Source organism: Limanda limanda, chromosome 1, assembly GCF_963576545.1.
Source record: "Limanda limanda chromosome 1, fLimLim1.1, whole genome shotgun sequence".
NCBI lineage: Eukaryota > Metazoa > Chordata > Actinopteri > Pleuronectiformes > Pleuronectidae > Limanda > Limanda limanda.
In genome coordinates, this window is record NC_083636.1 from 36,108,442 (window position 1) to 36,133,543 (window position 25,102).

Consider the following 25,102-nt stretch of genomic DNA (forward strand, 5'->3'; position numbering starts at 1 on the left):
GCCCCCATCACTTTTCTGCTTTTAAATAAGTGGCCATCCACCAACCAGGGAATTATGTGGGTTTACATTAGATTAACAGGAGTGTGAACTTCAAAAGCAAAGTGTGTTTTGTGTATTATGTTGGAGGGGAAGATTAAAAGAAAAAGAAGCGAAGGAAATGAAGCAAGAATATGATTCAAATTATTAGATAATACAAGCAATAATCTTATTGTTAATACAAGCAGTGATTATGGTGCCATTATGACAAAATAGTTAATACAAATGCAGCATTCTTTCTGTATGTATTTTAAAATAAAAATATATTTTACAACAATATATTGAGAGTTGGACTTATCCTCCATGATACTTGACCTGAGTCATGTTTCTTCTCAAGTAGGTACACATCTCTCTATCTATCTATCTATCTATCTATCTATCTATCTATCTATCTATCTATCTATCTATCTATCTATCTATCTATCTATCTATCTATCTATCTATCTATCTATCTATCTATCTATCTATCTATCTATCTATCTATCTATCTATCTATCTATCTATCTATCTATCTATCTATCTATCTAACCATCCATCTATCCATCCATCCATCCATCTATCCATCCATCCATCCATCCCTCTCCACCACCACCACCTCCTCCTCTCTGCTCTCTGACAGGCGCATGCGCAGTGCGGCTGTGAACGGGCAGTGTTTACAGCTCTGCTGCTGGATGCAGTTGCAGCTGATGTTACTGGGAGAGAACAATGTTGTGTCAGCCGCCGTCGGAGTAAACACACCAGTGGGTTTGAAGGTAAGCTGTCGTGCACGTCCGTGTGTGTCCGACGTGAGGAAACCTGTGTGTGTGTGTGTGTGTCTGTGTTTGCTGGTGGCTGCAGGGTAGCATGGCTAGCATTCGTTAGCTAGCCCCGCTACATCCAGTAATGGCCTCTCATCTGCGCCCTACGGAGAGGGACAGTCGGCGGGGTTAATTTACCACGTTCACCCCAACACGTCCACACAACACGTCCTGCTAATTGTGTTGCAGAGACACAACACTTTTGGCTAAACTGTCACTGTGTAGCTAAACGTCCGTCCCCCCCCCCACCCTTTCCCCAGACTGTGAATCGATGAGTAGCTGGCTGAGCTAACGCTGGGCAGGTTGGTGAAGCTAGCTCAGGCTGTCAGTGAACTGCAGAGCTAGCTTCATTAATCCCTGTTTAGCATCGTGGAGACAACACTGTCCAAGTTGTGTATCACTAACTGAGAGGTTCGATGTGCACTCGGGCCCCCGGAAGCTGCATGAGCTGCTTCCACCCGGAGCAGGTTCACTGGCATCCAGATTAAGTGCTGTGCAGAAATCCAATTAAAGTGGATGCTAATATATCTAATTTATCTCTTATTCCTGACTGAATGTGAATTACCAGTAGTTATTACCGTTTTCTCCATATTTCCTGCCCTGGTGTATGTGTCACTGTGGTTGTTTGCTGGTAAGTGACAGGTGGATGTGCTCTTGTTTTTGTTTTTCACTTCAAGTGTCTGTACAGGTCTGGAATTCTTGATGATGTCACTGCAAGCTACTGTTATTCATCACAGTGACTCATTCAGTTATAATTCACAAAACTCTGATGATCACATCTGTCCCCTGTGTAGTGCTAAAGGAGCTTTCACTATAAACACAGGATCATTTTAATATACATAATGAAGACAATCATAAACTTAGATTTAATAAAGCAACACATTTAGTTTGGAGAGTTATAATAAGACAGGATGAAAACAATTCATTGCATTAATATGTTACATCTTAAATTGCAAAGCAGTTAAACTCCCTTATAGATGTGTATTGGTGAAATAACTTTTGACTGAACCTTTATTAAGTCAAGTTTAAGAAAATACTCATAACAACACCTAAAACCTGTGCTATAATACAAACTACCTGTATATTATATATAGGTTAATTGTGTTTCGTTAACGCCATATCTTTTTGAAAACACAATGCCCGTATATAGTTAAGTTCTATATCTGTCTCATTTTCTGATTGTAAGACACTTTGTTGCATCAGCAAACTCTCTCAAGATTAATGCCAAAAACGGTTGTGACCATGAAGAATAGGATTGTTGAAATCTGCAGCTTTTCTTTCTTGTTTTGATTTTGAGTTGTTCTCATTATAGACAACATATCTGGTAACTCTGAGCCAAATGTGCCAACTGTCACTCTACCTGACTCAGCTCTTTGTTCCTGTTTCGTTTCCTGAACCACAGGTAGTGCAGTAAATCATTGTTGTAGGTCAGGTCATAGACACTTACACATGCATGCGTGAACAAGAAACACCGCAATCAGATTGGTCTGTATGTAAATATTTGTGGTTTAACAAGAATGAATAAAGGTTGTGCCAAAATCTCAAATCTCAATTTCATATCCAGAGAAAAATACAAATCTTTACTTGTTACTCTTTAGTCTTGCTTTTTTCTCAATGTTGTAAATTGGAGCCATGTCTTTCCAGATGTCAGTTGCAGCAGCAGCAGCTGTGATCTCCTCTTATCTTCGTGGTTCTTTGCCATATGTTGTGCTGCGGGCAAAAGCCTCTTGTAGGGTTTGAGCCTGAGGTATTTCTTTGAGCTCTGGAGTCTACTTCTGTGGTGGAGGCTGGTCTGCGGCATGGTTTGCAAAAAATACAAATTCTTAGTCTTTTTATACCAAAACCAAACCGGGACCACGGCTGGTCGGACTCCTTCTGTTCAGAATTACACGGTTCTGTGACACATTCATGCTCCTCCGTGTTTGTTTTTGTTGCTTTCAAGCAAATTCCCTGTTTGCAGCTGTGTTGTGTGGTGTGTCTGCATGATGGAAAATAAAGTCACAAATATTGATTTGCAGAACAATGAAATAAACGATAGAGATGAGAGAACAGATGTTCTTTTTTTGTTAGATCATATCACATCCCACAACACTCAGGGCTTCTTCAAACATATTTTCTTAGATGTATAAGACAGTTAAAATTATGGTATTTTTTACACATCCATTGATCGATTGTACATATATTTTCCTACTCATTTGATTAAAGTTAAACAAATTCAGTTACTTTCAGCATCTCTCTGTCAGTCACTCTGCTTTGCTTTGAGCGTTCACAATATTTTCTTAGTGTGTTTTCTTGTATTCCTGCTGCTTCAGCTCGGTCTGAAACAGATTTTAGACTGAGGCCTGAATGTTCTGAAATCCCAACAACGCCCCTCAGATGCACCTGTTATTTGCAGAGCTGGTGGAGACTGAATGGCGGCGGAGTTGGCATCAACTGTAGTGGATTAGTGTTTCCTTCATCCAGTTGCTGTAGCTGAAATGAAAACAGAGTATGTAGGGTCGAAAGCAAAGGAAATACACTTCATAGCTTAGAGTTACACGGGAGGTTTAAAATTTGGGAATCTGTAACATCTGTAGAACTTTTTCCTCACTTATTATTGACTCGACGTGAACCGAGTAAAGTTTTAAAACATCCACAGAGGAAATAATTCAATCGGTGCATCTACTACCAATGAAGACTTTTCATAATACACTTACTACACTATCATTGCTGATAGACATTCTTTCAAATATTTCACATTCTCAGTCATCACCCCCAAGAGGACTATAGCCTTAATTTGTGTTATGAGTCGTATAACATAACAACCGTATAAATACCTAATGCTTGTAAAGTAAACTTATGCTTTCATTTAATCTTATATAAGGGGCATCTTCTGCTTTCACTTCTATTGTCTAAAGGCCCAACACCCTTAGCAACTATTTGTTTTAAAGGATCACATATTCACTGACACACAGGTGTCAGGTTTCCTATATAAGAAGCATACTTCTATTCTTCCTAACCCATTGCTATGTGAATGTTTATGAATTGCCACATTGCACACTCCACATTGTGCAGCTCAGTATCTCGATGTAGAGGTTTTTTCTAGCCTCTGCTTCATGTCCAAAGTTAAAGGCAGGCCTGCACTCTGTCCTCAGGTCATGTGAGATTGTTTTGTTGTTGAGTGCAGGCCCATGCGAAGGTTTTCATTCCTTGATAGTAAAATGAGAGCCTGTGCTTTGCTGTCAGCCTCAACTGAAATGATAATTAGTTGCTGTCCATGTGTTTGTACGTGTGTCCTTGATTTTGACATAATAACTTGATCATTCGGAGCTGCTCTTTCATTCCTTTTCTTTCTCTGTCCCTCTGTACTTCACCTTGTGACTGACCATGTGGTAATTCAGCTTTTCTGCCATTCTTTTCTGTCCCATCCTCTCTCTGTGGTGTCTCTGCCTGGCTGGAGTCATTGCTGTGAGGCGCGTCGAAAGGGACTGTGTTTCAAGCCTGAATGCTCTTTAGCTGTGTCTGGCAGTGTCCTCCTCTCCCTTGTGAGGTGCACGCAGCGCCCAGCTGGCAGCTCAGAACAGGCCATTCAGCTGGAGAGTGGTAGGGAGTCAAAAAAACAGAAAGGCGTAGGTTTCCAGTGTGCACGGTTTTACACATGGATTGGTATAAGATATTCTGTGCCTCTGTTTTTAACCATGACAAACAGCTCAAAGAGGCCACAGTTGTTTGTGATTTGCTCCAGAAAGAAAAGAATAGTCTGCATGATCCATTGCATGTCAGACCCTGACTGCCTCTATCACTTTGTGTGTTAACAGTTAAGCTTTTAAAACTCTAACTCACCGCAGCTTGGATTGTTTATGGCTTTCTGTCTGTTTGTGGGCAGATTTTTATCACCATGATAGTGTCATAATTGTGCCAGCTGCAGTCCTGGAACTCACAGTTATGTAGTTGATAAAAATAAAAGCAGAGTGCGAAGAAGGGTGCGTTATGACCTTTAAGATTATTAACATCTTTAAGTCCTACTGAGTATCCATCCATCAAAGTACTTGTGTAGTTAAGGTTGTGTTGTTGGATGGAAACGGATACAAGAGGTGTAACATTTTTAGTGAGTCTGAAAATATCATCAAGCTACTGTACATCTGATTTTGGAAGAATCAGTAGCCTGATATGAAATGGATCCTGTGTGTTCTGAGATGGCACTAGGGCTAAATTAATCTAGATACTTGTGACATCAATATGCTTCAGTGCAATATTCAGATTGCATAAGCTAAAACTTTTTGGTATTTGCCATGTTACACAACATTATGCCACTCTACACACTCTACACCGACCGCTGCCAGAGCCCCTCACCCGTCACCACATACTTCAAATACTCTGATGACACTGCCATCCTGGGATTACTCAATGACAATAACTCTGTTACAGACTATCACAATTCCATTGCTCACTTCACACAGTGGTGCACTAACAACTTCTTACAGCTGAACATTGGCAAGACAAAGGAATTGGTTGACCTTTTCAAATACCTCAGACTCAATATTGACGATAAACCATCAGAGCAGAGACTCAATATCATCCGTAAACTCAGAGCACTGTCCATGGCCCCCCACCTCCTGTTGCTACTCTAGTAAAGCATAGTCCAGTCCACCCTGCTGTACTGTTCCACCACTTTCTACAACATGCTCTCTGTCCCCAACAAAAACAAACTCACAGGCATCACACACACCGCCTCTGAAATCATCTGCCTTGCCACATGCAAAGTCACAGACCTGTACGACAGAGCCATCACACGCACGGCACTCACCACAGCAGATGTCACCGACCATCCCCTTAATTATAACTTCACATTAGTGCCATCCGGACGTAGGTACAGAATCTTCAAATGGAGACAGGCCTGATTCAGTAGGAGCTTCGTACCCTCTGCCATTGCAGCACTAAACAAATTGCCACGATGAATGTGACTTGTTTTTATGTGTCATGTGAAGTTTGGTGGGTTGTCTCTTCTGAAATGTGTCCTTTTGTGTTGACTGTATTGCAATGACTTTGGAAACAAATTTCCCTCGGGTCAAATAGGTATTGAGTCTGAAATGCTGCAGAGATGCCCACATACTGCAGTTTTAGTATCTGTTAAAAAATTGTTAAAATATCCATTTTCTTCTATCATTGCTCAGCCCTATGATGCACTAAAAGACTTGATAACCAATCTCTGCAGGAGCAGGCAGAGAAGTTAGTGAGGCAAAGGAGGGAAGCAGGGTGACAAGGCAGCCATTATGTGCCTGTTCGAGCTGCCAGCCAGTCAGAGACAGAGTGGTAGGTTTGTGCGTGTGTGTGCACGTGTGTGGCTGTGGGTGAGTGCTGACTTGTGCTAGGGGGATGGACCTGAGTCAGGTTGATAAAGGCTAATTAATGTGATTGGCCAGCGAACGTGCACACTCCTTTCCGGCTCTGATCAAGGTACACAGAGGGGGCCGGAGCTTTGGCAAGGTCTTCCTGCCTTTCTACTGAGGACAGTAAAAAACTTTATGGGCATTTTGATGATCCTCCCGATTTGGCGGGATCTCTCCTGGTACTTCCGATGGCCAGAGACTGAGAAAATGACAGCAGGACAAAGCTCTCAAAGTTCTTTATTGTTAAAGTTTTGAGGCCTTAGTTGCATCAAATTAGACTATTCATATCTTTTATCTAACTATGTATAAAAGATTGGGATATCTGGGGATTTTACTTCAAGCTTTAAGAATGTAAAGGACAGGAAGAAAGGCTCCAATAGTGTAGCTTTAATTTTTTAGTTGATTCGTTTTTTCATGAAAGCACTGTTTTGCTAATGCCTCGCCCACTGCTAATGCTTTCATAGATGTGATCTAAGAGTGTTTACTACACTTTGGGAGTCAGCCTTATCAGCAGCAGCCACTGTGGCAAAACAAAATACCAGAATATGTGAAAACAAAAAATTCCATCAACACGGAAAAAAACGACCTTGTCCAATCACTCAGATTACAAGTTTTCTAAAAATAGAAAGCTGGAGCCTTTAAGCCAAAAGTAGAGAAAACCTCTTCAAAGTCTCCTGAAGATTAAAAGTGTGGGAATCTAACTGAGGAGTGTCAGATGCTACAAAATTGCTGATTTAAGAAAGTTCCTAAACCACAGATCCAAGCAGATGATAGAGTTTGACCCACATTTCTGCAGTATTGATATTTGGCCTCACAACTTTCTTTTAAAGGTAACATGGTGACATGAGAGCTGAGATTTTCTCATGATATAAGTAAGTGTAGAGGAGGTAAACATGGTGTGATGGGCTGGTGTGAGGTCTGTGTATCGTCCCAGTTCCTCTTAAGAAGTAAGGAAAACATAAGTGCTACCTGTCACACATGAGGCCCAGCTGCAGCCTTAACTTCAATGAAATAAACACAAAAGCGATTAAGTTGTCCATACCTCAATGTCAGTCACGCTGTATGTCATGATACAGGATGACAGTAACCCCAACAGTGAGTGAACTACCTGTCAGGCCATATGGCTTCATGATTACTCCCCCTGGCTTGTTGGTAATATTCTCAGTGTTGTCATGGGAAGAAGCAGCAACTGCACAGCAGCGTTACATATTTCTTTAAGGAGATGTTTTTGAGACATGAACTCTGGAAAATCTACATGAAGTTGGGCACGGACAATTTTCACAGTTTTCCTTTAAGAGAGGAGATTGTTTTGGTCAGACGTATTCACAGTAAGTTCCAGAAAAAGTCCTGAGAATCTGACTCTGTTCACAGTGACCTAATGTTAATGGTAGCATAATAAAAACGTAATAACTAAAAGCTTCTAGTCACAAAGACATGTTTACTCATTTTAGGTTTGTTAAATTATTAACTGCTGTGACCTTTCCAATTTAAATGTATTCTTCCTATTACTTCTCCATAGTGTAAACTGCTTTGAATAGAGAGGGTGGGTCTTTGACAAGAGAGCACAGTCCAAGAAACACCAACGGAAACCTTTTAGAAAAACTTGAGGAGGGAAAGGGCAGAGAAGTAAAGAGGAAAGCGATAAGGTCTGAGATACCACCGAAGATTGGAGGGAGGAGGGATAAGGAGAGAAGAGTGAAAGGAAAAGGAATGGGAGAGAGTGAAAGGGAGGAGTTGAGATATAAATAGCTTGTTAGAGTCTCTGTTGTCTTTCTTCCCGTGTTACATACAGGGGCACCTCCCCCTTTTCAGTTGATACCTTGTTCCATAACTGTAAAGATGGAGATCTTCCTCAATTCTCCTTCCTTCTCATACTGACATATCTGAATTTATAAATAGAGAATAAATGATCAATTTCAAAAGTAATTATTTTTGCCATGCATCTGAATTATTGTTTGTCAATTCTACAAACGCCTATTGATTATTTACAAATGGACGACATGACTGTTCCCCACGAGTGGATTCAAAGCGTCTCAATTGTTCCCTGGGATGGCTGCAGTATAGGTCATAAACCTACTTCCTCCATGTTATTTGATGGGACAAATAACATTGTGTGTTCAGGTAACAGATCTATTGTGTTCATGTGCTATGGGGTGGTGGTTGAATCTTTGCAACAGGCATCACTGACATGTGATAGACAGGATGGTTGTACTAAAGCTGCCTTGTTCATTTGATTCCTCACTTTCATATACATGTGTCACCTATATCACTGCTCCAGAAACCCACAACTCCTTGTTTCTTCATTGCAGCCCGCTCTCTAATATGTCACCTTTACTTGAACTATATTTTTTCGCTTGACATCTTTATTGTTCCTCTCTGGGTTTTGTAACCTTGCCGCAGAGTTTCTTTAAGGTGTTAGAAATACCTCTAAAGGTGAAGAATGAATGGTTTCACAGTTTTTTAGATGGTTAATGTCCAACAGCAAAGTTTCCACTTGCCTTAAAAGATGCTTTTCACGGATTTCATCTCATCATGACTGTTTTCTGCTTTTTTTCCTTTTTCTTTATTATTTTTTTCTTTTTCCAGGTGATTTTGCTCATCATCTACCACCACTTCCTCCAACCCGTCCTCCATTCATGAGCAGCGTGGCTGAGTTAAACAGCGGCAGCCATGGATGACAAAGTCTCGGTGGGGAAGATTAGCGTCTCCTCGGACTCGGTGTCCACTCTCAACAGTGAGGACTTTGTCCTTGTGTCCCGCCTGGGGGACGAGACACCCTCCTCCACTAATAATGGTAGTGATGACGAAAAGACAGGACTGAAGGTAAGGATGGTTGGGTGTAGGTATGGACAGACGTACAAGGGAGAGAAAGGTGACTTCACAGCTGTACCTTGTCTAGTTAGAGTAAATGATAAGTAAACTCTTTTGACATTTGCTTATTTCCATATCAGGAGGATGCTAAATACTTATAATAGTCACAATCTGCTCTTGATATTAGAGAAATTACAGGAATTGTAAAGTTATATATACATTTTTTTTAATATCCAGTTGAAAAACAATTCAGGCCAAGATATGGCAGAATTTGTTGATGTTAATTTCATATTAATTTGAGGCAGACAGATATATCAGAATCAGGTATTATATTGCTTGGCTTAAGCCTTTAATAAATGTATAATTATCAGTATTTATATTTGCTAAGGGTGTTCCGATCAGGATTTTTGGGGCCCATTGCCGATCACCTATCGTCTGAAGTAGTATCGGCTGATACCGATCCTGTAGTCTATGACCTGTTCAATCGGGGCACCCTTAATAATTGCTGATATAGGCCAACTTTTCTTATGCTTATGTAAAACATTTTTTATATGTATTAACTTCAATATATTTGGCTTTATTTGTGTTGTGTTAATGTTTAAACCTAAAAATATGAAGCCTCAATTCCACTGCCTTGTCATAAGATAACAACATCTTTGGAATCATTCCCACATTTTTATACTGGAAGACAAATAAAAAAAAAAATTCACCTTCATCTCATTTTCAACGTCAACACCCAAACAAGTCCATATTGCCAGGGTTTCATTTTGACCTGTCGGTGTAACATGTTTTATTTGCATGTTAGGGGTCAGAGGTAAAACGGATTACTTTGTCAACGGTAGTTCATCCCTCACCTGTCTTAAGCTCTCTTCCATCTTTTTTAACCATGCAGTCTCACACTCTAACCATAAGGCTAACCATTTCTTCTTTTGCCTTTTCAACATCCTCACTCTTCCCTCGTCTCATAGTTGATTTCTACATTTGCTATTTGCTGCAGGGAAGTTGTCAAATATGTGCACATCCTTAAAAAACGAGAGCATTTTCATTGGCTTTGTTTGTTGTGTAGAACTTGTTCTTGTTGCTTAAACCTGTTAGTATTATTTATTTAGTCAGGGTTTTTCCTGGCTGAAAATTAGGCAGGAGTGCTACTGAGCCGGCAGCTCCTCTCTGTGTCTCGGCCGTCGGCAAAAGAAAAGGGATTGTTATCAAATCGTCACACAGGTCAAACAACAGAAGAATCCCGTGTAAATTAATTTAGTATCAGCTGATTTTTAACCAATTTTTCATTTGTTTTAATGCGACTTATCTTTAGGAAAACATCTCCCATCTGCAGTCAATCAGCTGCACTTGTTAGTGTACAGCATGTGCTATCACGCCTCATGTGCCCTCTGTGAGTCAGTTCAGTGCTGCACTCAGCAGATATTAGTTTACCAACAGTGTGGCGATGCAGCTGCGAGTGCTTTGAACTCACTGTCAGGGAAAATAATGGTGTTTTGTGACCAGGGTGTGTCTGTCTGCAAAGAGAAAGACGACTTTGAAGCAAACGTAGCTACGAGCCGCCATCCTGCGAGCGTCCCTCATGGATTCAGGTTACCTCCCCTCCTCTCCTCTTTTCTGCAGATATATCTTGTCCATGAGTGTACTAGTTATCACCTTTCCTTTTATCGAATTTATTAATCGCTGGCTCACATCTTCACACTCTGTCCATTAGTTAATATGATTACTTCGCCTCAGTTTCTTTGAATTTGAAAGGAATTGTTGGCTTGGTGTTGGAAAGGGACCAAAATCTAGAGTTTGCATTTTACATGAGCTGATTGAACTGCAGTTATTCTGCTGCACAGTTGAGGTCAGTGTCGTGCTGCCTGTTGTCTCAGGGAAGAAACCCTGTCCTCAACACACATCCACTGTTCTCCAGTGACATCACTACATTCACCGACACTCAAGTCATCCAGATATCATGTTTTTGGTTTTTCGCCCCCACACACTCTTGTGCACATCTCCCTTCCCATCCAGGCAGAGAAGAGTCAGTGTGTCTAAACTTGTTGTTTGTTATGCAGGTGATTTCTGAGGAAGGGGTCAGCTTTAAGGTCAGTCTCTTATCTCGCTAACTTCCCTCTCCACCTCTTCTCTCTGTATCTCTTGCTTGTTTTGTGTCTTTATCCCTCTCTTTTTTGATGTCATTCCGTGGTGATTTCTGTTTGTGATTATTTGAGCTTTCTTTATATTTGCCAGCTGTTGAGTGATGGCACTAGCCAGCCGCTTCAACAGTTTAGTTTTGAGGAAGGGAGTGGTAGACGCTCCTACATGTAGGAGGGCAGTTTTGCCTCACACTCACCAATGCTTTTAGCAGTACCTGTAAATACCAAGCCCTAGTATAGCTGCATAGAGACTCAGCTAGATTTGAGAAGAAAAATCTGATTCCCTATTCTTACTAGCCTCCTCATCCCCTTTTTGGTCTGTACTCTGTACAGTAGCGCCCTCTACAGTTTAAGTCTGCTCCTCACTGGTAGGATGCAGCCACAGCCGTCAGGAAAACTCAGCGTTCCCTCTTTTTGTGGCGCTTCATAATTTGTCCAGCCTTTGACCTGCTATTTTTCCCACTATTTGGTAGAATTAGCTGATTTACACATTTACCCACTAATCACTAATATGATTTAGAATTTTTTATCAAGATATATCTCTGACCGCCAACATAAAACAAGGCTTCTTTCCTCAACCTTCACCACACTCACTTGAAATGAATCACAATATCACTGCTGAAGGCAGAGCCACTGCACAGTCCTAAAAACTGCAGGAGAAACGGTGGAAGTGGGCCTCGGATTTATCTGACAGCTGATTTGTTGTGGTGATTTCACTGATGATTTTGTGTTTGTGTGTTTAATGATATGTGTTTGGGTTTAAACGTGTTGTTCTCTGTACCCCCTTTTGTTCCCGCTCCTTGGTGTGATTGTGTGCACGTGTGTTTCTATGTGTATGTGTGTTTCTGCTCCTCTGTGCGTGTCGATCAGATTGTGGGGAATGGAAGTGAACAGCAGCTCCAGAGGGAGTTAGAGGATGTCCTAATGGACCCATCGGTAGCTGAAGCTGGGCACGGACTGGGAACAGGAATGGAAACCTTGGGTGTAGGGGGCCGTAGCCCTCTCCCCACAACGGCGTCGCCTGTAGCGCCCGGCTCGGACCCTCTAAGTTCATCCCCGCCTAAGTTGGAGATAGTGCTGCCCGTCCAGACGGCACAGGAGAGTGAGCTGAATGAGAGGTCGTATCGCGGTGAGCCATCCTACTTTTCATTTTTCTATTTAAATTTTTCCTGTTTTTCAAAGTTTACACAATGGCTCTTTAAGAGTAGTATCATAGAACCACTCAGGTTTTTCAATTATATAAATATTCACATAACTCTTTGTCCATTGTATTCATTTGTTGCATGAATATCTCTCATTGATTTAACTGTTGTCCTTCTCACCTATCCTCTTAAATTCCATTCCACTTTCTTGCTTCCCAGTGAACATAATTTAGATAAGGAAATATTTGTTGTTTCATTAATTTACTATCTTTTCTTTTCATGTTCCCATTGCCACTTTGCAGGGGACGAATCATCATCCGATGGCAGCCCCAGCAGTCCCATTCCAGATGAGGACAGCGTTGTGTTCAGCCAGCTGACATATGTGGGGTGTGCATCTGTCAACGCCCCCCGCAGTGAGGTGGAGGCCCTTCGGATGATGAGTATCCTCAGAGGGCAGTGCCAGGTTCCCCTGGATGTCACCCTATCTGTGCCAGGCGTGTCTGAAGGCACTGTCAGGTAAGAACATGTGGAGAACTAGTTAAAATATCACTTCCAGCTGATGGACCGAAATCCTCACAGCGTACAGATAACAAGAAGAGCTTCAGTTGTAGTTGTGATCTTTATGGACTTATTTATTGATATTTTAACAGGCTGCTGGACCCCAACAACAGTACGGAGATTGCCAACTACCCTATCTACAAGATTCTGTTCTGCGTGCGCGGCCATGATGGTACTCCAGAGAGTGACTGCTTCGCCTTCACCGAGAGCCACTACAATGCTGAGATCTTCAGGATCCATGTGTTCCGCTGTCAAATTCAAGAGGCGGTGAGGATTATCCATTGATTCATGTGTAACTACGTCTATCATAGACTCACATGCAAAAAAACAGGTGCCAGTAATGTTGCTGCTGTTCTGATAGAGAACCAAAGGGGGAGCAAAAGCTCCTCTGCTGCACTCGTATCCACTCACGTACTTAAACATGTGTTTCCAGCCGTATGACCAGCAGTATTCTGGTTGACCTTGCCTGCTAGGGGTGGTCTCCCCTGTAGTCTGTCACTCAGGCTTCAGTGTCGGTGCAGGAGGTTTCTCAGTGGTCCCCAAGTCCTTATGTCATACAATCCAGGATATGCTGAGATGCACATGTACACCACACACAACCCCCCTAAGCTGACTTATAGGAGAGTCATTGCTTATATACAGTCTGTTCACCAGACGTGTGAAAGAAAAGAAAAGGGAATCCACTCATGAATCTGGGTTAAAGCTTCAATGTTCAGTGACCTGATTTCTCCTTCATGGAAGCACTCAGTGCCACCAAGCACCTTCAGACAGACACTGCTTTATCAGTCCCTTGGCGTGCAAAAATCCACATTCCCAGACCTTCACCAGTGACACTCGTGCTCACACTAAAAACTAAGGCATATTCACACACACACATCCCCAGCTTTTTATCTAAAAATCAGACGTCTCTGTCTGCAGAGCTTCCTTATCATCTTCCTCTCTCCTTCTTCCTCCCTCAAGTCCTCCAGCAACAAAACAAGAAGGAGTGAGTCAGCCAATTGGTTGGCTTCTCCTTTATGACCCCCCCATATTCCAAAAGTAAAACATTTGGTGAGCTAAATAATTAGAGGAAACTTATCTTATTATTGTATGTTATTTTGAGATTTGAATAGAAATTTTCACAAGCAAACCACCTCCCCAGTCCTCTGTAGAGCCAGACCTCCTAGCTGGGCCTCAAGGCCACTTTCTAAACAATTCAAAGTCTCCTGGTGTTGATAGTAACGCCGAGCCCTGCTGAGTCTCATACCCAACCCCTCCCCCTCGTCTCTCCTGTCCAGAGATCAACATCTAGGGCTGCGTGATTGAATTATTACAGCTTTAATATATTTGTTTCACTAAAGCGATTTGGGCTCCTCACACAAATGTTATCACATGTTTGGAGAGATAAACAAAAAAATGTAGGCTCTGACAAATTGGTGCAGATCGTTGCTCGTGACATCAGTTAAAAAAGCTCTCAAAGATGAAAATAACGCTGCAGAGGAAAATATAATAATCGTTCAATATTAGTTGTCGAGGTAAAAGTCCTATTGCCTCGCCCTTACCAATGAGTGGTGTTAAAGGCTGATAATTTATCCTCTGTGTAGGGGCATGAACTTTCCAACGCACACATTAAGTTCCCCTCAGCAGTACAGCTGTCCATATCCTGCTCCTCTCCATCGCACACAATGAGTCAAAAGGCCCATTTGTAGACATTCTAAAGTTTTTATCTTTGGCTGGAGCATTAATTGTAATAGTCAGAACAATAATACCTTTGTTTAAGATGTCACAATTTCTTCAATGCAGGGGGTGACCCCCATCTACCCCCATCTAACTCTGCTCATCCCCCCTTACATCCAATCCCTGTTGTTTCTGAATAAATAAACCCCCTGCAATCCCCTGACAACCTTCTGCTGTAACAAGAACATAACAAAGGCTTTGTGCAGGAAAGGTTGGAGGCTGTTTTATAAAAGAGCGTTGTTATTTATTGATAACAGCAGTTTCCCCTGCACCATCTCATAGTCACTAACCCCCGGGCTCAACTGCTAACCACAATGAGAGGTGATCCAAAACCACTGTGCCGTGAGCCTCTATATGAGGGAGAGCTCTGTTTATTATCTCACACGTGTCGCTTTTGTAATAATCAAACACAAAATATGACATTCTCTTGGCAAAGCTTTCAATTCTCAAGTCTTGTGTGTGGAAACTTGTGTTTAGTGAATGTAAATAAATCTTTACCACCCAGTTTTCCACACTTGGCCATCTGTAGCTGCCCCCCCACCAACTCTGCTCCTCTTAGAGGAGGGGGGGATTTAGCAGAACCCTGCAGTCTCTGGTAGTAGTTAGTTGAGAATATGTTGATAGTAACAGAACCTTCATGCTCAGATTCACAGACGAATATCAATCATTATCCTGATCAAAACTCAAGATGGTTAATAGTTTGGAGGGTCCACAGTCAGTAGAGTAGTGGGTCATTAGGTTACTTTTCCGACTGGGGTTTGATTGAGTTTTTAATCAATGCTTTGCCAGTTGCCGATAATTTTGGCTTAGTAAACTCAACTTTCGGCTCATTTCAGCTGCAAATGCTGCTAAACACTGTCCCAAAGCACAAAAACATCACAATGATTAAACGTCCTTGTCTGAGAATAACGAATAATAATTAACCCTGATGCATAATAAATATTGTTGTTAGGTCATGGGCTATTTGGAGTATTTTTTGGTGCAAATGCAACAACAACAGTAATAGGTCAACTCTAAAAATTGTATATTTGTGTGTTATCAGACATCCCTTTGACACACTAAACCAACTGGAAAATCGGGTACGACTGTCTGACATTCCACAAAATCTATTTGTAAACTGCTTAAAGGACTGGAAAGACTTTGTTATTACACAGTTATTACACATCTCCGCAGACAAAAATGTTATGGCTCTAAGGCTCTAGCTTGGGGGATATTTTGTTTAACCTCTACATGCTCCCAATAGCTCACAGTATGGAGAACAACAAAATATGCCACCACAATTCCAGGGATTACACACATGTTTGCATGACTTGATCACACAGGGAACTATAATCACATTCAAGCTCTGTACAAGCCCAATGAACAAGTTAACATTTTCTTTTACGTAAGTAATTGGCTTTGGAGACAAGAAAGAATTAGGCTGTGATAGGTGAAGTTAACAACCACTCACAGTTCTTGTGGAATTTTAACAGTCACATTAAGACAATTATAAACAACAACATATCGGGGATTAAAGAACTTATGTGTCAGCAGGATTTGAAAAGTCTTGACCATGCGTTTATCTTTAGTTGACTTGACTGCTGTAATTGTGTGTTTACAGGTCTTTGATTAAATAACAAACAATCGGTTCAAAAAAGCAGCTGATCAGAACTGCAGCTGCTCGAGTCCTCACTAAGAAAGTGGATCATACCCCTCCAGATTTCAGATGCTTACACTGGCTTCCTGTCTGTCAAAGCGCCGACTTCAAAGTCCTTCTATTGGTTTATAAAGCACTGAATGGTTTCAGGCCAAAATACATTTCTGATCTGCTGCTACCTTATGAAACATCCAGAGCCCTCAGGTTGTCTGGTGCAGTCTGCTTTCTGTCCCCAGAGTCTAAACATGAAATGGCAGCTTTGAGTTTTTATGCTCCACATATCTGGAACAAACTGCCAGAGAACTGCAGGTCTGCTGCTGCTCTCAGTTCTTTCAAATCATGGCCGACTCGTTTTTGACATGTTTGCCACGGCCTTTCATCGAAGGGAATGAATACTAATTCTGTCAATGCACTGTAAATTGTTCTGTTGTATTTCTAATTTGACCTTTTTTGGATTTCTATCCAAATGATTGCTTATATGTTGCTTTACCATTCCCCCCCTATCTTTTAAACACTCTTTGAATTGCCTTGTTGTTAAATGTGCAACATGGTAAATGGATTTGTATTTATATAGCGCTTTTCTAGTCTGATGAAGACCACTCAAAGCGCTTTACAGTACAGTTTCACATTCACCCATTCACACACACATTCATACAGTGCATCTACTTGCAGCACTTTGTTATTCTATGGGGGGCTATTGAGGGTTCAGCATCTTGCCCAAGGACACTTCGGCATGCAGATGGTTCAGACTGGGGATCGAACCGCCGACCTTCAGGTTGGAGGACGACCACTCTACCCCTCAGCCACAGCCGCCCAACATAAATGAACTTGCCTTGTTTTGCCTCCCCAGAATAGAGGCTTAACAATAAACTATTATTGTTTGTGTTTACTTCTCTCTTTCTTCAGGTCAGTAGGATATTGTACAGCTTTGCCACAGCGTTTCGGCGGTCAGCGAAGAAAGCTATTCTGTCATCTCAGCAGGCTGCTCCTCTCACCCCTGACAGTGACTTGTTTACCTTCACCGTCAGCCTGGAGATCAGGGAGGACGATGGCAAGGGTACCTTCAGGTGGGACAAATATTTATTACAAAAAATGTATTAAAACAAACTAGTCGTACTGTCTGTCTATTGTATTGTAAAATGAACAAAAACAGAATCACTGAGACAGAATCAGCATTGCTCATACATTTGGAGTGTGAGCTGCAGTTTCGTTCGAAATTAAAGTTATTGTTCACTTGCAGCATCCTGCCGCCTTAATATTTAATGTGTTCTTAAGAAAATGTCTCTCTAATGACCGGAGTTTCCCACCAAGCGACCTGTGTCATGCACATGAATGCTCCTCCACCTTTTTTTTTTCCCGTTATATCAGTGTAGAACAAATAACCTGTGTTCTCAGCCTGTGGTCAAATATTATGTAAACTGTAATGTCATTTGGTTATTTTCCATATTAAGGTTTCAATTGTAAGTAAATCAGCTTTACTGGGTCACCGTTAAACTTTTATCTTTCACCCAATTTAACGATGACTTTGTTACTTTTATCTCTGTTTTTCCACTGAAGATCCTTTATCTAATAATCAATGTTTCCTGTTTTTTCACGTACAGCGCTGTTGCTAAGGACAAGGACAAGCAGAGCTTCAAGCTGCGCGCAGGGATGGACAAGAAAATAGTGATTTATGTCCAGCAGACTTCCAATAAGGAACTTGCCATTGAGAGGTAAAATCTTGTCTTGCACACACTCATGGACACACACACACCCTCAAAATAGATACTGTACAGTGTCACTGACTTGATGTTTGTTGTCAGTGGTGACACAACTCTCAAAACACAGTAAAAATGTCCATGAAAACACTGTGAAGCCCTATTGTTCAGTGCTCTTTTTTTATACATTTTTAAATGAGAGATCCATTTGGTATTCAGTAGGGCTGTCAGTTTAACGCGTTATTAACGGCGTTAACGCAAACCCATTTTAACGCCGTCAATTTTTTTAACTCAAGTTAAAGCAGAGCTGCAGCTGCAGCTTCAGTATCTGTGTTCGCCTCCAGTCTGACCTGCTCTCGCTTTTTGTTTTAATATTTCGCCACCTAAAATATATATTTTAAAGCTATTGTAGCGTCCCACAGGACACGGAACTTCTTCGTGGTTTAGTAACTGGTATTTTCCTCTACACGAACATGTGCACCTCTCGCTGTTACTCCGTCTCTCGCAGACATCAACACTTTACTTCCTCATTGATCCCCGATCCCCCCATCCTATTGGTTAAAACAGTCACATGTCCCACCCAGACCCCTTCATGACCGTCAGACATCAGAGCGCTCCTTCAACAGTGTTTTACTGAGCATACGTCAAAACCAAACATAAACATAAACCCAGTCCGTTACACTATTAGGCTGCAGCTATATGTTTTTATTTATTTAAAAATAGGGTACTTCTTATTTCATACATTTTCCACAAATAAGGGGAGGACTCAAATAGCCCTACAAAGTTGTGTGTTTCATTTATTTCAAAGTAGGCCGACACCTGCCTGTGTATTTTGTTTGTTTGTTATTTGTTGCTTGTCTGTTTGAGTAGCTAGCTTAAAGCAAAGAAGTAGTAGGCTTACCTTTTATTGGTAACCTAACTGTTATGGTTCATTGTTTCTGAAATAAGAGGACTGACTGCTATGTTCACAGCAAACTTGAAAAAAAAGAAAATATTAAGCCATGGTTTAACTGCACTATAGGATGAGTCCTTGTTTACCTGAAATGTGCACTTTATAATTTTATTTTGTACCGCCCTGTTTGGCAATGTTGTTTTTCAATAATATAAAACATTTGCATAAAGCAAGCCAATCCACTTTTCCATGTTGATAAGAGCATTAAAACGAAAGTAAAATTATGGAAAAATAATAAATGAAGGAACATTCAGAATAGATACAAATTTGCGATTAATTGCGATTAATCGCGAGTTAACTATGACAAAATGCGATTAATCACGATTAAATATTTTAATCGTTTGACAGCTCTAGTATTCAGACAACACTACTTACAGTAGATTTAAAACCTAGAGCATCTAAGACAACATCCTCAGCAGCATATCTCTCAATGTCATTAAAAACATGCATAAGCAGAGAATAATGGAGGATATAAAATTAACTCACACTTGAGTTGTTGTGTAGAAGGAAAAAAATCTGGCCTGCATCCGTCAGACTGACCAGACATTAACAAGAAGGAAATCACTTAGCTCTTATTGATAAACACACACCACTGAACATCTATACATCCGCATTTCTGTCAGGTTTAAGTGTTCCGGCACATTTGTAAGACAGTGATTAAGGTGAAAATGTCTTTGCGGCGCCTCATTTTCCATGGTTTATTAAATATGTGGAAATTTAAACATTCCACCACTTTTTATGGTTTGTTATCGTTTGATAAATCCAGAGATGTTGAGGAGGGGATGGCTTTGTTTAATATTCTCCATATTCTGGTCGTTGTTAAAGGCTCAGTCCAAGAAGGTATTTGCAGTAAAATATGTGGTGTTTAACAACTGGTTTAAATCTATCGAGAGATTTATTGTTCTGTCTTTGGTTCCCGCTCTTGTTTTTTTTGTTGTTGTTCTTCTTCTTACGTAATCGTCTTCCTTTTGCTGCTCTCCTTTGTCTCCCTCTGTGCATGTATGTTTCTGTGTGTGTGTGTGTGTGTGTGTCTTTATGTGTTTATTTATTATTGTGTTTTTCTTCTCTAGGTGCTTTGGTCTTCTGCTCAGCCCAGGGAAAAATGTGAAGAACAGTGACATGCACCTGCTGGACCTGGTAGGCGGCTGTTTTTTCATGTGCGTGTGTGTCTGTGTTGTTGTGTGTTTGTGTTTTTTCTAACTTCCTCCAACTTGTGCCTCCAGGAGTCAATGGGAAAGAGCTCTGACGGGAAATCTTACATCATCACAGGAAGCTGGAACCCCAACACGCCTCAGTTCCAGGCTGTGAATGAGGAAACGCCCAAAGGTGACGGCCAAAATCCTGTCGAAAATTCTAATAAAACTCAACTATTTTCAACAGTTATTACTCCCTTGGTTCATATTTTACTGATTAGATGATTGTTTATTTTCACACCAATATTTTCTCACATTCACTAAGTTTTAAAATCACATTCCTGAGTGATAAAATCACTTTCCACTTTAACCATAAATCCCGAAATCCTTCAAGAGAATAGCAAATAATTGTAAAATTATGATATGAAAGTGTACTGTAAATTAATTTAGCATACTTCATAGAAAGTAAAATGTTAACATTACTGTTGTCAAGGACAAGTACACAAGTCTACCCAGGCATACTAAGTATTCCATCGATATGCCACATGCAAAACCCACCATTAATTCAGCTTTAAACACAAGTCAATCTGCAGCATTTTTGAATTATTTCCATTTTAACACTGCAGCTATTTTTGTTGGTCTTCTAGATAAATTCATGTACATGACGACAGCAGTGGACCTGGTCATCACAGAGGTGGAGGAGCCGGTCCGCTTCCTGCTGGAGACGAGGGTCAGAGTGTGCTCGCCCAATGACAGGCTGTTCTGGCCCTTCAGCAAGCGGAGCTATACTGAGACCTTTTACCTTAAACTCCGCCAGGTATGTCAAGTCAACGCGCATTTCTCCAGTCACGATTAAATCAAGCCCAATAAATCACTTTTGGGCTTGAATAGTCAGAAAAAAAGAAAAGAAGGCTGTTGTGTTTTATCAGCTAATCAGAGGATGTTACCTCATGTGTTGTTTCAGATGGAGCGTAAGGAGCGCAAGAGTCCTGCCTCCGACACACTCTATGAGGTGGTGAGTTTGGAAAGTGAGAATGAGAGAGAGAAAAGGAAGACCACGGCTAGTCCCGGCATCGGGCCCACTGGTACCGGGGTTCCTTCACCACCTGAGGATGATGAGGAAGAAGGTGATTGGATCCTGTCTTATTTTTTCATCACTTCTACTGGGTTTTCCTGTAATTAAAGTCACAGAACACAGAAGGATAAGAATATATAATAAAAAATACTGTTTTGATATTGCAAAAGCAATGATTTAGAATATATGTCATATGAAAATATTCCTCACAAATATGACAACATAGAGCAACATGTGGTTCTGATTAGCTAAACCATATGACAATGGTTTTCCACCTTTTGAAACACTTCCTGCACTTTCTTGATCTTGTCAGACACATAAAGCAGCAAACTTAACTGACAAGATCGTATACATTATGGTGAGCATTATTTTTAGAAGACTGAGCCATGATGGTGTCCTTGTTCAGGACTGACCTCATTCAGTGGCAAGCACCTTCAAGACACAATAATAAAAGTATTACTGCTGTGAAATAGAATAGAGTATGGCGCCTTGAACACTTTTCATCTTCTGATTCATGCTGTAACAGAAAAAGGCTTGAGTTGAAATCCAGTGGGCGATCAGACACTGTGTTACAGAACTGTATGTACTGTATCTTCACAAATCACTTAGCTAGCAGTGGTGTGTGTGTGTGCGGTGGTGTCGGCAGCAATGAAACTATTAGGCAGAGAACATCAGTGAAGTACTTTCTGTATCTCTCTCTCTGTGGTCGTCTTTGGTCTACTGGTATTTTGGTACAGTATGTTCAGTGATGGCTTGTTATTAATATTTGGATACAATATTCAGTATAAATAGTACAGCTTTGAATGAAAAAAGTTCTTTAGATTATAAAAAATCCACGTGGATACTCAATTTACTGGCATTTATCTATAGAGCTGCAGTTCAAGTTCAGTGTTATGTATACAACTCAGATGCAGTTCAGCTTTAACCATCACAGTTAAAACATCACAAAACATAAAACTAGAGGATCTATAGTCTATAATATGAACATATCATCATCCATCTAGAAACAAAGTGCCTCTAAGTAGAATACATCATATTGATAAGACCATCAAGCAGAAAGTTTGACTAGAGATGTTAACACCATTTAAACACCAAACTCTTTGAATTAGTAAACACACACATTTTAAGTTAATACATTTTTTTCTCCCATGCATGAGTTTTGGAGTATTTAAAGGTTACGTTCAATCATGTAATATGGAAACAACGATCACACAAATTTTCACCGTTGTTTTATGCGTGTGTGTGTGTGTGTGTGTCCAGATAACGACGAGCCGCTACTCAGTGGATCAGGTGACGTTTCCAAGGAGTGTGCAGAGAAGATCCTGGAAACCTGGGGAGATTTACTATCTAAGTGGTGAGGCTTTGTTCCCTCGTTCTCTGTGTCCTTCCACTTTTTCTATCCCATTTGCCATGAAGGTCTACGCACACTGTATTCATTTTTGTGGTGGTGGGGGTTTAGCGGGCGTTCGGCTCGTGAAAGAAAAAGCAGCAGGCAGGCATTCTTGATAAGCAGCTTATTAATATGGCTTCCTTCTCCCTTTACTGCATTTGTTTTTAATCAAAAGCTTGTGATGAACTGAATAGAAACTGTCTGGACTTTAATTTGCTGCAAGTTAAGCCTCCTCCACTCACACATGCACTGTACAGCATGCCTTCCTCTTTCTCCCTCTCTATGCTAATATACAGTATATACCTGAGATACAGAACATACATTTAACCAAAAGGTATTACCATATATCTATGATAATACATACAAGATAATAAATCTATAAAATTACATCAAATTGTCTTTTTCAATGACTAGATTTGTGTATTTGTAATATCCCTTGATGACCATTAAAGCACTGATTATTTTTAGAGATATGCCTCCGATAAAATGCCCAAATAAAGAAATCATAAGACTAGCCTGTGATAATACCAGGCTTTGTATGTGTGACTGGTGATATTGTGTGTGTAAGTGAGATTGTGTGTTGTGGCATTGTGGGATGCGGCGATGTAGCGTGGGGATGCAGCGCAGAGAGGCAAATCACAGAAAGCCCTTTACAAACTTAATGCCCCTAAGGACCAGGCCTGGCATTACTTACGTCACATGCCTGCACACACAAGTACACAACACACTCTTGTTTCCCCTCTTAGCCTCTGCAGAAAGTGCCTCATATTGCATAACCTAACACTCGGAACAAATAAACACAACAAACTCAGAGGGATGAATTAAATAAGAGGGGGTGGGGGGGTAGAAAAGTGAGAGAATCATCAGGGATTCAGGGTTTTTCTGTCAGCTCCAGTCAAGCGACAGTTAGCTACAGCTGTGCCTTGGAGTTTATCTTCTCCTCCTCCTCTTCCTCCTCCTCTGTGTACTTCTAATTCTGTCTCTGTCACTTACAAGTGGGTGGGCTGGTGACTGGGTTCATTTGACACTTCACACAGTTAAGGTTATTGTATGCACAGGATGGAGAATTTCCCCAACAGATTTGACATTTTAATGTAAGGGAGGATGAAAAAAAAAAGCTGACATTTCCTTCTGTGTATTCTACTGTGATGTTGTTTGAGCCTCTTGTCTTGTGTTGTCTATTGTTTTCGCATACAAAATTAAGCAGGGGTAGAATAAGGGAAGTCTAATGTCAGGGGAAAAGGCACAAAAGAATTCCGGGGATAGATTAACTGTTGTGTGTGCATGTCATGAATCTGCAGAGAACCAATAAAGTTGAAATAAGTAAAATAAAGTAAAAATACAATCTCCTTTCCTTTCCTCTATCAGGCATTTGAACTTATCAGTGCGGCCAAGGCAGCTGCCAGCGTTGGTGCGGAGTGGTATTCCCGAAGCTCTTCGTGGGGAGGTGTGGCAGCTCCTGGCCGGGTGCCACAACAATGACCACCAGGTGGAAGAGTACCGCACGCTCATAACAAAGGTAAGACCGCACCAAAATATTGTCTTTATAGAGATGATCAAGAAACACTGAATTGCCATGATCCCCTAATTTTGGTGGTGTTGTGATCGATTAGAAACTCAGACCTTTAACTTTTAGGTGAATCAGCAAACTGTCCACATCATCTCTGACAATTTCCAAATCTTGCACTCAATTCAAGCTGGTTTAATGTCTTTGATGTATTTATGCCTCTGTGCCGGTGACAGCGATGGTCGGAGGCTTTATCTTCTGGGGATTGTAGTCCGTCTGTCTGTCCCGCTTCTCCTCACCTCTAGAGAATATCTTCAGATTTGGTACAAGTATTAACATGGACTCGAAGATGAGCTGATTTGATCATCAAGGTTAAGGTCACTGATCTCACAAAACACATTTAAGGCCATAACTCCACCATTCATAGTATAAATATGACAACATATACCTGGTACCTTTGAAAAACATTCCTTCAAAATCTTCTTTACATATACTTTGACACTTGGAAAACATAAATGTATACTGCAGCTTGATAATTTCGAGGAAGCAAACAACAGGCGAGGCGTTAATTCTAGTTGTTTTTCTCCTGTGTGTTATTGTTCCTATTTGTTGGCAACTGTTGCTGCTCAGGTTTGTGTCTTTAAAGCACTCCCCAGGCGCCACTGTTCCCTCTCATGTGCTCCAAACTTGTGACGACTGCTGCTGCCATGTAGACAATACCAGCTGATTACTTGGAGCATGAACTAGATTCTAATCTCAAAACTTATTTAAAAAGAAGTTTTGTAGACGTCGATGGTTCTGTAAGAAGGAATAATCATAAAGGTTCTACCAAAACTTCTCATGATTTTTTGACTCAGTATAAACTAATACTTTTTAACCTATGGTCAGTTCATAAACGGAGAATGAAAAATATATAACTACCTCTTTAAATATGAAGGACTCAGATCATATGATGTGTTCAGCTCAAATAGTCAAAGTCAAAAAAAGTTTCTGAAAACCTGATCTAGTTTTGGGTTGTATTCAGTTTTGCAAATTCCTTCGGGACCTGGGTCAGAAATTTCCTGTATTAAGCGATGCACAATGGTCGCTCTGTCATCGTGAAGGATAATTTCATTATTATTATTCAATTATGATGATTTCAATTG

The 25,102-nt window shown here is 40.8% G+C and overlaps 1 protein-coding gene across 2 annotated transcripts in view; it reads left to right on the plus strand.

The window, feature by feature from the left end:
• Nucleotides 1-693: 693 nt before the first annotated feature.
• LOC133016712 (rab GTPase-activating protein 1) overlaps nt 694-25,102 on the plus strand; it is a 62,702-nt gene continuing 38,293 nt past the window's right edge. The window contains exons 1-14 of one of the 2 annotated variants that reach the window (XM_061083529.1): nt 694-788; nt 8,789-9,025; nt 11,071-11,100; nt 12,022-12,280; nt 12,596-12,809; nt 12,944-13,118; nt 17,110-17,270; nt 17,805-17,915; nt 19,923-19,989; nt 20,076-20,178; nt 20,633-20,802; nt 20,950-21,112; nt 22,321-22,414; nt 23,819-23,969. In XM_061083529.1, coding sequence (XP_060939512.1) covers nt 8,873-9,025; nt 11,071-11,100; nt 12,022-12,280; nt 12,596-12,809; nt 12,944-13,118; nt 17,110-17,270; nt 17,805-17,915; nt 19,923-19,989; nt 20,076-20,178; nt 20,633-20,802; nt 20,950-21,112; nt 22,321-22,414; nt 23,819-23,969 — 1,851 coding nt within the window. In that variant the 5' untranslated portion in view covers nt 694-788; nt 8,789-8,872. The remainder of the gene's footprint in view (nt 789-8,788; nt 9,026-11,070; nt 11,101-12,021; nt 12,281-12,595; nt 12,810-12,943; nt 13,119-17,109; nt 17,271-17,804; nt 17,916-19,922; nt 19,990-20,075; nt 20,179-20,632; nt 20,803-20,949; nt 21,113-22,320; nt 22,415-23,818; nt 23,970-25,102) is intronic. The other variant, XM_061083538.1, reaches the window with a different exon arrangement.